At 37.3% G+C, this 18,114-nt stretch overlaps 1 protein-coding gene across 1 annotated transcript in view; it reads left to right on the plus strand.

Moving 5' to 3' along the window:
- Positions 1 to 18,114, plus strand: part of SUCLG2 (succinate-CoA ligase GDP-forming subunit beta) — a 254,313-nt gene that overhangs the window by 45,994 nt on the left and 190,205 nt on the right. Inside the window, exon 2 of the mRNA XM_025456519.3 lies at positions 6,232 to 6,373. Within this exon, the coding sequence (XP_025312304.3) occupies positions 6,232 to 6,373 (142 nt within the window). The remainder of the gene's footprint in view (positions 1 to 6,231; positions 6,374 to 18,114) is intronic.

The following is an 18,114-nucleotide window of genomic DNA, read 5'->3' on the forward strand; positions in this document are numbered from 1 at the left end:
CACCCCACCCCCACTCCTGGATTTCACACCGCATTTGGAGAATTCTGCTACATTGAAGTAAGGGTACAAGCCCTTCATTTCCCAGACAAGTTAATAGATGCTCAAGGCTGTGCAATTGGGTTAAAGCCTAGGTTTGACTACTTCCTCTCAGTGTTGTCTCTAAGTAGATTGATTTTCATTTATTACACAAATAATAAATGAATTTTTTCTATAAGAAGTGTTTAAAAAATTATAGATTAGGGTAAACCTCCCTTTGATTATCATCTTTCTGGTCTGCTCTCCTCCAGTTTACTGGCGTTAAGTTGGTGAACTTCATCTGGACTTTTCCCTATATATTACTTCTACCTACATCTGTTCTTAACAGAAAGAGAATGTTGCTTTGTGTGTAGATACGTGTGTCAGAAATACAAATGTTATTCTACTTTAAATATTGAAAGAAACTGGTTGTTATGTGCCTTGGAGAATAATCAATGTTAGGATGTTCATACTTATCAGTCTAGGCTAGTCAATGAGGCGATTACAAGTTATTCCCAAGATCATTGGTAAACACATCAAAGGTTTATTTCTCATTCATGCAAATGTGGGTCTTATGGTTCCAGGGCCAAGGCAGCAGTCTGTACAGTAAGTCAGTAATCCAGGCTGCTCCAACCCTGTAACTCCACTGTCTCCACACATGGCTTCAGCACCTTGCACCCAAGGAAGAGGGTCCTGGAGGATTGTCTATGGTTGCTTAAAAGTTTTGGTACCCTAGCTGCAAAAGAACTGAGGATGTAGGGGACCACAAGGGTACTGGGTGCTACTGTGTTACCACAGATATTTTGAGTGCACCGTATTTTTTTTTTTTTTTAAAGATTTTATTTATTTATAGACAGAGAGACACAGGCAGAGGGAGAGGGAGAAGCAGGCTCCATGCAGGGAGCCCAACGCGGGACTCGATCCCGGGCCTCCAGGATCACACCCCAGGCTGCAGGCGGCGCCAAACCGCTGCGCCACCGGGGCTGCCCGAGTGCACCGTATTGTTTGGATATATTGTGATTTATTCAGCCCATATCCTATTTGGTAGGCATTTAGATTACCTTCCACTTTACCCTTTATTATATACAACATTTTACAGAAGATCCTGATATATATCCCTAGTATATGTTTCACTAGGATGGGCACCCAAAGGAAACTTTCCAGTTCAGAGGAGGTAGCTGTTGTACTTTTCATAAATGCCATCAAATTGGTTTTGAAGGTTATTGTACTGGTGTTGTCTTTGTGTGAGTAGAATATGGGGAAGCACATTTCACCATGCTTTCACCAGTGACATCGTCAAACCTTCATTTTTGTTTTAATTTCTATTTTCCTTATTACTAGTGGGTTTTCAGCTCTTCCTAAGGCTCAACTCTGCTGCCTTCCTGAGTGAAGTGTTGCTGTGGAACATCAGGCTGCATGCAGAAAGACAGAGGGAGTGCGAAGAGCCAGTGGGCAGATGTGACTCGCTGAGTCTCCCTTTGGGGGGTACCCAGCTCAATGACATTTTCTCTACTCCCTTTATTGATTATTTTTCCCCTGTGTTGCTATTTCAGTAGTCTCTACACCTCTAATTTTAAAACCATGGGGCGAAGGAAGATTTTTCGGTCGTGTCATTTTTTTCTATATAGCTGTCTAATTTTGTGCTTTGAGTTTTCTTGTGAATTTTTGCCTGATTAGTCATTGTCTTTTTATCTCTTGGTTCTCTTTGTCTTTCCCCTCATTTTTCATTCTTTTTCTTCTGCCTCTGTTCCCTTGTTCCCACAGGCCCTTAAATCTTTATGCTATGCTCTTCTTTTAAGTTGTGTTTTCCACTTCCCTTCCAAGCTTGCTCTGGCAAAGAAACATGGAAGAGAAGGGAGCCATGGGAAGGTTAACAGGAAAGTCCAGATGGAACTAACCCCAGGTGCCCACCCACCCCAGCTGTTTTGAAAACATGATGCTATTCCTAATATGGTCCCTTTGCCAAAATCTGTATGAAAGGAGGACAGAAAATCGGGGTTAGTCTAGTCATCTTCCTGCCTCTGGCTCACTAGAGGATCCCTAGGCAGGTTGCTTCCTGTCTTTAGGTCTCAAGTTTCCTGACTGTAAAATGAAGAGGTTGGATTCCGCTAACCCTTCCATACTTTGGAACTCCAGTATATGAAACATGATTGCCTGAGTAGGGTCCCAGAGTCACCTTCGTGAGTGGGCCACTGCCATTGCCTTTCTACTCCCCTACCTTGAAGGGGCCATGTGGAGCACTGGGTTGTTTAGTAGATTTAACAGGGGGAGACAATTACTGACAAAGTTTCTAGAACCCTTGGCAAGCAAAGAGGGGCTGGGAAGGCAACCTAGAGATTGGCAATAGCGGAATCCTCTGAGCCTGAGGGGTGGAAGGAGATGGTGTTATCAGTGTCTGGGGCCAGCCAATGGGTGCAGGAGTCATGGTGGGACAGATGGTGGGAGCTGAAATTAGGAAGGGCTTTCTTGGGGGATCTGAAACGTCATAAGAGTGGCAGTACTGCTGGAGTTGATGACCGACTCAGAAAGTTGAAGACAAAGTCTGAGGTCTTCTTCTCACTCTCCAGTCTCTGAGTGGGGTCTCAGATTTAGGAAGAAGCTAGTTGGCAAAGAGCTTGGGGACTGACTGGAAGGCAAACAGGCAAATAATTGGTAGAAACAATTGAAAGGTACTGGGTCAAGTGGTCCTTAAACCCCTTTCAATTGTTTATATTCTGGAGTACATGGATTCCCCAGGAAGATATTTGTCTAAAATTTTAACAGGTAGCTCTGCATACGAATTCAAATACTTCTGTCATTCTAGTGTGTTATGAGAGCCTCTACTCATAGTTCTCCTCCCAACCTCCCTCCCAAAGCCTGAAGCAGTTACATTTTTCCTAACAAGCACTATGACAGTGTTTTGTGAGAATTCCATTCCTGGCAGACTTGGCCTTTTGAAGAGAAGAACACAATCTCACTTATCCCAGTCTCAGTTTTTATCATCAAGGGGCCCCTGGGAATGTGGGACCAGAATATAAACACAGGGAACCAACAGTATTACTCAGTGGGTCCATATTGTGGATTAGAGAAGTTTTGCTGCTTGACAGCTGTCTGTAATCTTTGGCTATTGACTTAACTGTCAGCCTGAATTTCCTGATTTGTAAGATGGTTTTCTTAGGATGCTATAGATAGGCTACGTTCTGCCACAGTAACAAGTATTCTCCAGAATTTCAGTGGCAGGAAATCCACAAAGGTTTGTTTTTCATTACACATTCATTGTGAGTGTTTTTCATTACACATTCATTACACATTCATGTGTCTGTCTTCACTGACCCCTGGCTGGTAGATAAGTACCGAGGTAAATATTCCATTCCCCATGTCAAGAGAGAGAGAACTTAGGGGGAAAATGGTTGACAATCAAATGTTGGTCCAGATGAGTTACACATCATATATATTCATGAGTTATTGATCAGAACTAGTTACACAGCCACCCCTAACTTCATCTAAGGCAAGTAAGTACCTGGAAGGAGGAGGATCAGCAGTATATGTTGGTTTGCATTAGTGACAGCTGTGGAGAAAAAGAATACTTCACTTTTCACAATTAGATAGTATGAATGCTTATTATCATGCCTAGCACATGGCCAATATGCCATGATAGGAGGGGAAACTATTCTTATTATTGTTTTTATTATTCAGCAGTTGATAATATTTCCAGCATACATTACACCATCCACTTACTTAGTAAATTTTTCTTCTTTTTTTTTCTTCCCCCTGAAAATGCAGAGGTAGGCTTCACTTTTTTCCTCTGTGGATGTTCCACAGATTCTTAGTAAATGCAGTTGAGTTGGAGCTTTAGACCTGGTCAAGGACCCTGCTCTTCTGAGTTTAGGTTTGACAAAGGTAGGCAATCATTCTGTAAGATGATCACTTTGTGAAGTGATAGCTTGGGTATCTGCAGTGGCTTGGAACTATGTTTACTGTGTTGGTTTTCAGTTTAAGAGCAACAGACTTTAAGCAGGCTTTCATCTGAGTCAATGCAGAAACAGTCAATATGTATTATATGTCTATGAAGCTGGCCTGTGGATCAATTGCAATTAGTTTGCAGCAGACTGCATTAACATATCCAAAATTAATACGGTGAGCGTTCTAATGAAAAGGAATTGACCAGACCACACTGTTTTTAGTCTCTCACATGCTCTTTTCAAACTGTATTTCTTTTTTTCTTCTTCTTTTAATGGCTTTAAGTTGATGTGTCAACATAGACTTAATCTATTGATCCTTCCCCATCTATCTTTTAAAAGTGTTCCCAGAATATAGTATATATCTAACATTTAATCTTTTCTTTCATTAGGGAGCTTTTACTAAATGCCTTAAACTTGAATTTTTCTTGGTCCATTGTGTGATGTGTTAAGACTCTTAAGTCAATGAGTATGGTCATGTGTGAAATTTTGTGTTTTTTTCCTTTTACAAATGTTTCATCAAGACTTAAAAATTCAGAAGTAAGAAAAAAAATTCAGAAATAAGGTTAACAAATCGTATACAATTAATAAATAATACAGTGTATGATGTGAACGTAGCTTGTCTGGTAATTTATTTTGTCTCAATATTATTAATTTCTGAAGAAGAAGTGTAGACAACTTCAACATTTAAAATATCATTACCAGTATTTGGAAGGCTGAACAAAGAGATTTCTTTAAGCTTGATTATGTCGACATTTGAATTTTTTTTACTAGTGTGTGTAAATTTTTTTTTAAGGTCTGAAGTACTTTTACTTTTCTATTTTTAGAGAAAGTCACTTTCTGGAAATGAAAATTAACCTGTAGTTAGAAACAAAAGGACAAAAGGCAGGGTTTATTCGTTTGACCATCTAACTTGTATTTCTTGAGTATCTGCCATATGCCAAACACCATTACATTCTTCTTAAAGATACAAAGAAGTTGAAGATACGCTCTGCCCTTGAGTAAAATCAAGTTTAATTGTAAGGTTCTGGAACCTTCTTAGAATGTCTCTCGTCCAGAAAAAGCCCATGGATGCATTGTAGCTTGGAGATTCCAGAAGAAAAGGTCATTTTAAGGACACATTTGAGGTCCTGAAACCTAATGGTTCTATGTTGTAAAGTACTGTGGACCTGTTAATGATCTGTGTGATATTTTCTTGGCCATCCATCAAGGCTATGGACAGAAGCCACTAGGAAGTGTGTCAGATGATTTTCCTCTACCAATCTTGTGATCAGTTGCATGATTGATTTTTTGGTTTGTGCATTCAGGGCATTGTTATCTTACCTACTGTAAGTAGTGGTTTTTTGCATCATGACTCATGATTGGAAATGAGCTTAAACTTGGTATATTCATTTTTTTCTTTTTTTTTTCCTTTTAAAAATGGATTGTAGAGATTTGATTGGGAATGCTGTTGGTCTTACTGGATAAAATGAGAACAGTTTATTTGTTCATGTTCTGCTCTTTGATTACTTTTTTCAGCACAGATTAAAAACTGATAGTACATATTGGAAAACCACTTCTACATAATGCTTAAGGAAAGTTACTTTAATACAGAACGTATAGTTTTTAGGAAATAGTTTAATTAATGATGATTGTTTCAGGTTACAATCCTCAAATTTGTGATTGAAAGAGAATATCATTAAGTACATAATGACTGTGCCTAGATTCCCTTAAAAACTATGGTAAAGAAGTGGGCTAATCTGTGGCCCATTGAACTTCAAAAGGTTAAAAAATGTTCTGAGATACCCAGTGATGATTAGCGATGTGCACACACTTACTAAAATAGTGCTATGAACTTTATTTGGGGCGGGGATAGGGGGAGACATATCCTATATAATAAAGTTCTTAACATCTTTAAAAATAACTTTTTATTCTTAAATATTTAGATTCACAGAGAACTGCAAAAGAAGTGCAACAGTCTCGTGTGCCCTTCCTCCTCTTGCCCTCATGTTGACACCTTATATAGTTTCAGTTCAATGTCAAAACTAAGAAGTTAACATTGGTGCATTCCTGTTAACTAGATAATATACCCTGTTCAGTTCTTACTATTTCTTTAAACCTGCATTCATTTGTTGGGTGTGTAGAATTAAGCTTGAAGAACTTATATAGTCTTTTACTCCTTTTAAAAATACCTGTGTTGCTAATCATTATTTGAGAGTGTAAGACTGGCTACATATATGGACTGTTATTTTTCTTGTTATTTTTAAGTATCCTTACCTGTCTCTCTCAATTTCTCTAGGCAGTTCAGTTAACCCCCCGAAGATGGCTGAACCTGCAGGAATACCAGAGCAAGAAACTGATGTCTGACAATGGAGTCAAAGTTCAAAGATTCTTTGTAGCAGATACTGCAAATGAAGCTCTGGAGGCTGCTAAGAAACTAAGTAAGCTAATTCACAACAGGTGAAATAACACATGCCCAAATTAGTGACTTCACAGGTAGGAGTGAACTCGTAGGTAAATTTCTTTGTAGCAGGTTATACTAATGGCAACAGGTACGATGGAGAGCTTTTGAATTGCAAAGGCAAAAAAGCCCAATTAGGAAAATGTGATTCTTTTTCATGAGATACCAGTGTATGGGATGGATGTCACTCTGGTAATTTTTCCGAATTTTTCCACCATCATTTCACATAGTTCTCTTGATCTGTGGGTTTAGTGGCTGGGGGAAATAAGGGTAAAGGGTATAGAGTGTCAAACAGAAGTCCACAGCTAGGTAAGGTGGGAAAGATGGTTGGCATCCTCGTTGAAGCCTTTAGAACACGTAGAAAGTTCTTTCTGAGTAACTGGAGGAAAGGAAGGGGAAGGGCATGCATTTGGAAGCCAGGCTGACTTTGGGTCAGGGTTTTGCCCTTCCATTTACCAACTCTATAAAACTTTGTAAAAGTGCCTTCTCCTTTTTGTGCCTCGGTTTCCTTATCTAGAAATCAAGGCTAGTGTGTTATCTCCCAATGCTGTTGTGGGCCTTTAAGGGAGACTGTACATTGGTATGTGGTAAAAAATCTAACTAATTTTCCAATTATATATAAAAAAATAGGAATCAGATCTTACTTTGTTTCCATGAATATTCCTTCTAGTGGTTTACAGGCTCTCTTACTTTACTGTCAGTCTGGTTTATCACTGTCCAATAGAAATAGAATGTGAGCCACAAAAGTATTTAACAATTTTCTAGGTCACTTAAAGAGAACTAAAAAGAAATGGGTGAAATTCATTTTAGTAATATATTTTGTTTACCCCAGTATATCTAAACTATTATTTCAATATGTAATTAATGTAAAAACAATTATCAATGGCATAGTGTGCATCCAGATTTTGTCCTACTCTTCAGGAGTCAGATTTGTATTTTAAATTTCCAGCCCATCTCATTTCACACTAGCCACATTTCAGGTGCTTGATAGACATGTGGAGCTAGTGGCTACCATATTGGGCAGCATAGATACGGACACTAGAAGGATATACCTATGTATTCTTTGCTTGCAGCCTTGGAGGACAGCTGCTTCCCACTAGAAGTAAAGAATGGAGCATCTGCTAACTGCCCTTACCAGGCGACTATAGCAAAAGTTTGAGAGTACAAGATAGAGGCAGGCTCCATATTTCAATTTCCCAATTTTCTATGCTCTTTTAAGAGTAAGCAATGAGGTGCTTCAGCTAGTTATTGTTCTTTTATCTCCCTTACAGAGTTCCCCCAGATGCTTATATGCCAGATCCTTTCTATGTTATGTCAGTTGAAAAGTATGTTTATTCTTCCCTTCAACAAATATTTATTGATTGTCAGCCACATGTATTAGGCATGTGGATACAGCTGTGGAAGATAAGCAAGCCCTCTTTCTTTTTAGAATTTACATTCTAGAAGGTAGTTAATTTGTAATTTTTAGATGCTAAGTGTAGAAATTGAGAGTGACTTATAGTTTAAGAAATGGAAATTGGTTTCATTTTCAAAAACTATCAAGATTGGTTTTTATGGTGGAAAAAAAATGGTAAAATTCAACCTTGACCTGAATGGGAGCTCCTCTTTGCAGTGTGGGAATAGAGTCAGTAAAGGTTAGTATTCCAATACATGAAAAGATCATTTTTGTTTTATACTCCTGTGGTTTAGGGAATGGGTAATGAGAACAAAGAAATGTAAAGTTCAAGTTGGTCTTTGGTCTTCATTTTCCCCATTATTTCCAGTATGTGCTGACATACTAACATTCCAGGTCCAAGGATCCTTAAGGGAATTCTGGAAGCCAGCTGATTATTAGCCCCTCCCCACTTAGGCACAGCACAGCAAAGAGGGCTTATTGTTCTGATTTTCAATGGAAATTTGGACTTACTGAACTAATTGGCTTCTTAGTTGATGGTTTGTTTTATAAGCATTTATTTAGCCACCGCTTTGTAGTTGGGACATTATATACTATGTTTGTAAGACATAATTTTTGCTCTGCAGGAATTAACAAGGTTGCATTTATATGCTGCGGCCAGAGTAAAGGCAGGGAGACAGACTATAAAGCAAGTTTAAATAAAAGTAAAATTAAAACATTAAAGTAAACTTTTCAGAAAGCCATTTTGGTTCTTGAGGAGTGGTTTTAAGAAAATCAAAGTGGATAAAAGGATTAGATTGACCCAGCTGTGCCTGTACCTTGGCCTGTACATACCTGTGATACTCATTTAGGCAGTGTGGCCGTGGGAGTGCCTCTCTGATCCTGTTTAGGGATTATAGAGAACTAATCCAAGCCCCTCATTTCCTGAATGAATGAGTAATGCTTCTCTTACTCAGTGAGGAGTTTTGGAGGAAGGAAGGTCTCCTCTGGCTTTTGTTGTATAATAGACAGTTTTGATCAGAGGGAATATTTAAAGTATTGGAAGAAGAGATGGTACCAAGTCTAGCTGGTTAAAAATGAAACGAGTAGATAGAAAACATAAAAAAAGTCAGTGAGATTGGCTAGAGAGCAAAACAAGAAGAATTTGGCAAAACTTCATAGCATTGATTTGCTTATTGCTGCAAGGTAGACAAGAACCAATAGCAAAAGCTTTACTAAATAGATTTGAGGTTAAGGTTAAAGCTGGATCACACATGTATCTTTGTGATTGCCCTGAAAATCTGCCCTACAATTATATTTTAAAGGAGAAAAGTTACAGAGAAGGATAATATGCTTAAGGTGTTACCTAAGAGTTTATTGCTATCATCATCATTATCAGCATGTGATTCCAAGGGACTCACTGCTGTCATAATTCAAATTCATAGACAAATCAGGGACACTTGATAATCAGCATTTTCTGGATCATGTGTTAAGAGAGTTCATTTTTTAATTTGAGAAGTTTGTAAATGATTGAAATGTATTTACCTTTCTACTTTATTCATATTTGGATGTGTTTAAAATATAGTGATATGTATAAAATATTTTGAAAATGTTGATATTAGTGATACCTATGATTTCCAGGAATATCTGTATGGATTTTCTCACAAAGGTCTTTCTTTGTGTCTGAACCCACCTTTCTGGTTGCCTGTTGGCCATCTGTTTATGAATGTCTCCATTTCTCCTGGTCCAAATGGAATTTGTCAACTCTCAGTTGTACCAAACCTTCTCTTTTTATCTCCCCCTACTTACCCATCTGAGATTCCTCTCAATCATCTTTTTTTTCTGTCTGTTTCTTGATTTGTCTCTTTTTTTTTTCACCCTTTGCTCATTTGTTTTGTTTCTTAAATTCCATGTATAAGTGAGATTATATTTGTCTTTCTCTAACTTATTTCACTTGGCGTGATACCCTCTGGCTCCATCCATGTCACTATAAATCGCAAGATTTCATTCTTTTTTATGGCTGAATAATAACACACACACCCCGCATCTTCTTATCCATTCGTCAATTGATGGATACTTGGGCTGCTTCCATATCTTAGGTATTGTAAATACTGGTGCAATAAACATAGGAGTCCACATATCCCTTTGAATTAGTGTTTTTGTATTCTTTGGGTAAATACCCAGTGTTGTGACTGCTGGACCAGATGGTAGTTTTATTTTTAACTTTTTGAGGAACCTCCATACTGTTTTCCAGAGTAGCTATTCCAGTTTGCATTCCCACCCTCTGTGCACAGTGGATCCTTTTTCTCCATATCCTCACCAACACCTGCTGTTTCTTGTGTTGATTTTAGCCATTTTTTTTAAAGATCTTATTTATTTATCCATGAGAGAAACAGAGAGAGAGGCAGAGACACAGGCAGAGGGAGAAGCAGGCTCCATGCAGGGAGCCCGACATGGGACTTGATCCCAGGTCTCCAGGATCATGCCTTGGGCTGAAGCTGGTGCTAAACCGCTGAGCCACCTGGGCTGCCCGATTTTAGCCATTTTGACAAGTGTGAGGTGGTATCTCATTGTGGTTTTGATTTGCATTTCCTTGATACTAAATGATGATGAACATGTTGTCATGTGTCTCTTGACTATCCTTTGGTGATCTGTATGTCTTCTTTGGAAAAATGTGTATCCGTATCTACCCATTTTTTTAAAAGATTTTATTTATTTATTCATGAGAGATACAGAGAGAGAGAGAGAGAGATAGAGAGAGAGAGAGAGGCAGAGACATAGGCTGAGGGAGAAGCAGGCTTCATTCAGGAAGCCTGACGTGGGACTCGATCCCAGGACTCCAGGATCACACCCTGGGCCGAAGGCAGGTGCCAAACCGCAGAGCCACTCAGAGATCCCTCTGCCCATTTTTTAATTGGATTATTTGTGTTCTGGTATTGACTTAGTTTCTTTATATATTTTGTATACTAACCCTTTATCAGATATGTCATTCGCAAATATCTTCTCCCATTCCATAGGTTGTGTTTTAGTTTTTTGATTGTTTTCTTCACTGTGCAGAAGCTTTATATTTTGATGTAGTTCCAATGGTTTATTTTTGCTTTTGTTTCCCTTGCCTCAGAAGACCTATCTAGAACTTGCTATGGACATTGTCAAAGAAGTTACTGCCTATGTTCTCTCCTAGGATTTTTATCTCACATTGTCTCACATTTACGTTTTTTTAACCCATTTTAGATTTATTTTCATCTAAGGTGTAAGAAAGTAGTCCAGTTTCATTCTTTTGCATCTTTCTGTCCAGTTTTCCCAACACCATTCATTGAAGAGACTGTTTTTTCTATTGGATGTTCTTTCCTTTTTTTTCAAAGATTAACCATCTAGCTATGGGTTAATTTCTGAGTTTTCAGTTCTATTGACCTATGTATCTGTTTTTGTGCTAGTTCTATACTATTTTGATCACTACAGTTTTGTAATATAACTTGAAGTCTGGAATTGTGATGCCTCCAATTTTGTTTTCTTTTTTTTAAGATTACTTTGGCTATTTGGGGTCTTTTGTGGTTCCATATAGATCTTAGAATTGTTTGTTCTAGTTCTGTGAAGAATGTTGTTGGTATTTTGATAGCGATTGCATTATCTGTGTAGTTTGCTTTGGGGAGTATAGATACTTTAACAATATTCTTCTAATCTATGAGTATAGAATATCTTTCCGTTTCTTTGTGTTGTCTTCAATTTCTTTCATCAGTGTTTTATAGTTTTCAGAGCATAGATCTTTCACTTATTTGGTTAGGTTTATTCCTAGGTATCTTATTGGTACAACTGGTAAATGGGATTGTTTTCTTAATTTATCTTTCTGCTACTTCATTATTGGTATTTGAAATGCAACAGCTTTCTCTACATTGATATTGTGTCCTGCAATTTCACTGAGTTCTTGTGTCAGTTCTAGCAGTTTTTTTGTGGAGTGTTTCAGGTTTTCTATATATGGTATCATGTCATCTGCAAATAGTGGAAGTTTTACTTCTTCCTTACTGATCTAGATGCCTTTTATTTCTTTTTGTTGTCTGATTGTTGTTGCTAGGATTTCCAGTACCATATTGACTAACATTGGTGGGTGTGGACATTGTTGTTTTGTTCCTGACTTTAGAAGAAAATCTCCTTGTGTTCCCATATTGATGATGATGATGATATCTGTGTATTTTTTATATATGGCCTTTGTTATGTTGAATATGTTTCCTCTAAACCAACTTTGTTGACGTTTTTATTATGCATGGATGTTTTACTTGGTCAAATGCTTTTCCTGCATCTATTAAAATGATCATATTTTTCTTATCCTTTCTGTTGTTGATGTGATGTATCATGTTGATTCAGTTACGAATATTGAACTACCTTTGGAAGAATAAATCCCACTTGATGGTGGTGACTGATTTTTTTTTTAAATGTATTGTTGCATTCTGTTTGCTGTTGTTTTATTAAGTATTTTTGCATGTATGTTCATCAGGGATATGTCCTGTCGTTCTCTTTTGTGGTGGAATCTTTATCTGATTTTGGTATCAAGACAATGCTGGCTTCATAGAATGAATTTTGACATTTTCTTTTCTTTTCTATTTTTTAGAATAGTTTAGAAGAATAAGTATTAACTTTCCTTAACTGTTTGGTAGAATTTGCCTATAGAGCCATCTGATTCTGGACTTTTGTTTGATGAGGTTCTTTCATTATTCATTCAGTTACTTTGCTGGTTATCAGTCTGTTCAAATTTTCTATTTCTTCCTGTTTCATTTTTGGTAGGTTATATGTTTCTTGAAGTTTATCCCTTTCTTCGAGGTTGTCCAATTTGTTGGCATGTAATTTTTCATAATATTTCTTTATAATTTGTATTTCTGTGGTATTTTTTGTTATTTTTCCTTTTTTGTTTGTGGTTTTGAGTTCTTTCTCTTTTAGCATTTTTGATGAATCTAACTATAGATTTATCAGTTTTATTTATCTTTTCAAAGAACTAGCTCCTGGTTTCTTTGATCTATCATTTTTTTTAGTTTCTATATCATTTATTTCTTTTCTAATCATTATCATTTACCTCCTTCTGCTGGTTTTGGGTTTTGTTTGTTGTTCTTTTTCTAGCTCCTTTAAGGTATAAGGTTAGGTTGTTTATTTGAGATTTTCCTTGCCTCTTGAGGTAGGCCTGTATTGCTAAAAGCTTCTTTCTTAGAACTGCTTTTGCTGCATCCTAAAGGTTTTGGACCATTGTGTTTTCATTTTCATTTGTTACCATGTACTTTAAAATTTTTTCTTTATTTCTTGGTTGACCCATTCATTGTTTAATAGCATGTTTTTTTGTTGTTGTTGTTTGTTTTGTTTTGTTTTTTTGTAGCATGTTATTTAACCTCCATACATTTGTGGTCTTTCCAGATTTTTTCTTGTGGTTGACTTCTAGTTTCATAGGATTGTAGTTGGAAAAGATACATGCATGGTAGATGTGACTTCATTCTTTTTAAATCAATATATTTTGCCTATTGAATTACAGTGTGTCCTGGTGTGGATCCACTTTTGTAGATTTTAATGAGAGTTTTCTGTGGAAGTTTTTAGATTAGGGAGGTTTTCAGCTATTATTCAGATGCATTTTCTGCCCCATTTTCTCTCTCTTCTGGGACTCCTATAATACAAATGTTATTATGTTTAATGGTGTCACTGAGTTGCCTAAGTCTATTCTTGTTTTGCATATTTCTTTTTTCTCTCTTCTGTTCAGCTTGATTACTTTCCATTACTCTGTTTTTTAAGTCACTGATTTGTTCCTTTACTTCTTCCATACTCTGTTCATGCCATCAAGTGTGTTTCTCATGAGTTAAGGAACTTACTTATGTCTTCCACTCTTTTCTCAAGTTGAGTGAGTGTACTTGTGATGAGTACTTTAAATTCTTTATTAGGTCTGTTACTTATCTCTGTTTTGCTTAGATCTCTGGCTATGGCTTTGTTTTGTTCTTTCTTTTGGGATACATTTTCCTGTCTTCCCATTTCCTCTAAGTCTCTGTGCCTCTTTTACTGTGTAGGGAAAGTCAGCTATATTGCCTATTCTTGAGGGTAATAGCCTTATGAAGATCAGCTCCTGTAATGCTTTGCCATGTGGTATACCCTGTTCCTGAGGGTCTGGAGCTTCTGAGAGTGTCTCCAGTGTGTGCTGTATGTGCTCCTCTGTTTTGGTCTGGCTGCTTTATCTTCCAGTCCCCTTGTCTGCAGAGGCTCTTTTTGCCTGTTGAAGGTAGTGTTTGGTCCTTGGCCTGAATGTGGTGAGTTTTAAGTAGGTGTACTGTGGTTTGTTTGTGAAATGATACCTGTTGCTGCTGCCACCAGAACCAAGGCTCTGCAAACTTCCTGGGGGTGGGAGATGTATTGTGGGCAGGGGTACGGGCCAGTCTTCTTAGGAACGGGGCCCTCTGCACTGGGAAGAGCAGTTCTGCCAGGATGCAGGGCTGATGGGGAGGGAGTGGGGGCAGTCAGGGCTTGGTGCAAGCAAGTTTGGTAGTGAATATCTGCACTGTGCTCGTTCCCACAGATGGCCCTGTGCATTTGCTGAGGGTGACGTTAAGGAGATGGTGCCCGCCAGCTCACCTGTCCCTGGAGGGGTCCCTCCACAAATACTGCTCCTCTGGGCCATGCTCCAAGATGAGAAATTAATCCCTCTACAGTGTATTCTAGGTGCTCTTCAGATTGCTGTTTCCATGCTATATGTCTGTCGGCTATTGCTCTGCCTTTTCTCCAAGAGAAGTCTCAGTGTCTTCTGAGCTCTCTGAGAGCCAAGCATGTTGACCTTTAAAATTCTAGGCTTTAAGTCCCACTGGCTGCAAACATCCATGAAATTTGGGCTCTCTCACCCTCCAAGGTAATTGCCCTAGGGATTCGCCTTCCCCGTGTGTTTTCCTGTGTGCTAGTCTGTTTCTCGTCTCTACAACTGTGGCTTCCCCTCTACCACAGCAGTCACAGTCTGTTTCTCTCCCAGGTAGTGTCTCTCTGCACTTCCCACCCTCCTCAACGTGGCTTCCCTTTTACCCTCAGTTGTGGAGTTTGTTTTGCCAGTCTTCAGATAGATTCTTGGCATAGTTAGGTTGAGAAAATAATTATCTAGTTGTATTCATGGGACAGCCTAAGCCTGGGAACCTCCTCCTAAGACATCATCTTCCCTTCCTTCCCTAAATGTTGCCATTGTTAGTGTAGTATTGTTATTTTGCTAAGCAAGGAAGCAGGTAGGGGTAAAGTTAAAAACTTGCTAAAGTTGTACAGCTAATAAACGACAAAGATAGGATTTCTGCTCGGCCAGATTAGATTTACTCTCCTCCCCAGGCATTTTTCCTCTTTGCTAACTTAATGATGATATTCTTAGGAGATTTTTATGTGTGAGTCAGCATGTTGAAGATGGAAAATGCATATTAATAAAATTAGAAGATTGAATTAAAACTAGATGTGGCAGGTTCTAAGGCACAATTTATAGAAACTGTGTAATCTGCAGATATTTTCTTAATGATTCATTTTGTTGTATCTCTTTGGGCAATAGAACGTTTTGCCATATAGTTATGGAAAACTTGTTCATTTGAACATTTGTTTGAAATGGGTAATGCAAACCTTTTTGTGAAACACAGTTCATAACGATAAGATACTGAGTGAGGACCTCATTTTCTTGCATAGAAAATAGACTTATGTCTGATTGAGACAGTAAATCTGGTTTGGTGAATTAAGTTTTTAATACGTGGATTATTATATTTCTTTCTGCAGCAGTTTGTATGAACTACCTTTTGTAATCATGCTTTAAGGAGGGCATTGTGTCCCCAGCATACAATTTTCTTAGAAGGTTTATTAATTATGCTTTCCTCCTCAATGGATTCAATTTAATGTATACAATCAATAGATAATTACAGAATACCTACTGTATGCATAACAAATTTCTACATTGCCTTTCACTTCTCTTTAAAGATGAATGAAAGAATGTATCTCTCATGTAACTCAAAGGCCGGTCTTAATGGTGTAATTGTGTATAAGTATAGTTGAAACTTATCTAGCACCATTACTGTTTAGTTTTAGGAATATGTTTAATTTATTAATTATTCCAATCATGTTGATATGAGACTCTCAACATTTGATTAAGCAAGAAGATTGTAATTCAGAAACTCATAGTTTTATTTTTTTGCCAGGAAAGAAATTGAAATATGAATGAAAAAATTAATCTTCTCTGAGCTAATGACATGCATCCTAAAATGGAGATAAGGAGCTTTTATTGAACTTGGCTAGCTTTGAATTGCTTTCAGCTACAACATGTTTCCATTTGTCAATATGATAACTTATTCTCTGAGTTTTATATAATCACATCCTAAAGCCTGGTGAATTACTTACAGCATTAAGGAATTGTATTTTACGTAAAAAGAAAACTGACTATCCATTCTATCCATTGACTACTGATTGACATGTACTATTAATCCTACAGGCAATTAAATGTTATGGCAAACCTTGATTTGTGGTTTTGTCATATCACATTATGTGGTTAGGATCTTGCAAAAAGATCTCACGTCCTTTTTGTTGAGATGATGATCATGATTGTCTTTTAAGGGCAGATGAAAATAACATTGATTTCTGCATAGTAAATCTTTATTTTACCTTCATATCAGCTGTTCATTATTTTAAGTGTGGAATCAGGAATGCAAAGAAGAAAGAATCTTGGCAAGTGTGGTCCTTCAGAGGTTGAAGCAGTGTCTGCTTCCTAGGAATAATGATGGTGTCCTCACAAGATAGGTGATTTCCTGTGGTGAGATTTGACTGTGTTCCTGCCTCCTGCTAGACTCCTTTGATGCCTTCCTATTTTCTGAGACTGATTCTTCCACCTCCTTGTTATACCTCCCCAATATCTTTTCTGCAATTTACTTCATGCATATTTCAGCTAGAGTTATTTTTTGTTGATTTCTGCTAAAAACTCTAACTCATCCAGACAAAAAAGTGCTTAGCATAGGTCCTGAGACCTAGTAAATGCTCAATAAATATTATCGTTACTCAGAAAATTTTCACTTGCTCGTGATCATGTTTACTTATAAATGATCCTTAAAGAAACACCTTAATTGACATTAAAGGCTTTCCTTACCTGTCTTTATGAAAAGGAAACCATTCAACAGTTTGTAGCTTTTAGTATTATTTCCTATTGTACATATTTTTCCAAAGAAATCCCCCATTTTAAAAAATGGTCCTTGCCCTTTTTTCTGAGCAAATATAAATGGGCTTCTCTGGTCATTTCCTAAGAATTTCTCTGTGCTAGAACATCTTTTCCCTAATTGTCCTGTGGTGTTCACTGGGTAGAAACAGCAGGAGACCAATAGATTGCAAGGCAAGAGAAGACAGGTTGTGGACAGGCAGGCTTTATGGAAGTGCATATGTCATTTTCCTTAAAAATAAATGAGAACAGTACTTTGAAAGTCATTGCCTCAACTTGAGTTTTGGCAGTATAGTAAAACAAAGATTAATTATTCTCACATTTTAACCAATAAAAATAATAGTGATAACATTTAACCTTTGGCCCCTTGCCATGTGCCTGGCATCATGTTAAGCATTTCAGTAAGCATGATCTCATGTAATCTTCATTTAAACCAGAGGGAAATGTTTTCCTTTAGGGACTAGTTCTGAATAGCATTAGATCTCCACATGCCCATGATTATGTATCCACGGTAACTGACATAATTTCACTTTTTCTTTTCCCAGTCTGTCATTAATGGAGTTATTTAATAACTGTCTTTTAGAGCTACTTCATTGTGAATGAACAAAGAAGTTATGTTGCTACGTGGTCTCTTTTTCCAGGATTTTCCTGTGAATTATTGTTCACTGGGGTCTTTGACTCACCCAGTATATAGCTTGGTAGTTCTGAATGTCCAGAGGGTGGCTTATAGAGTTGTAAATGTAGAACAATTTTGCATGGGCTAAATGGGCATAGGAACTAGCTCTGTATTATCTGTCTGTCTGGATGTAGTCGCCTTTTTTAATGAGATCTTATATGTAAACAGACAAATCTCCTGATTATGAAAATAACGTGCTCAATGACTTTGATAAAAAAAAGTACAAAGAAGTAAAAACCACCTCAAAACCTATTATCTGAGGGAACCTGCCTTAATGTTAACATTTTTCTTATGGATTCATTCATTCAGCCAGCAACATTAATTCCTATGTACATATGTACATAAACATAATTGAGAGACAGTGTTTTTAAATTTGGGAAAATAACAGTGTATATAGTTTTGTAATTCTCCTTTAAAGATTTTATAACATGAACATTACCCAAATTTAAGTTTTGTGTTTTTTTTTTTTTTTTTCAAAAAACATGTTTTAATGGTTGTATGGTA

Source organism: Canis lupus, chromosome 20 (assembly GCF_003254725.2).
Source record: "Canis lupus dingo isolate Sandy chromosome 20, ASM325472v2, whole genome shotgun sequence".
NCBI lineage: Eukaryota > Metazoa > Chordata > Mammalia > Carnivora > Canidae > Canis > Canis lupus.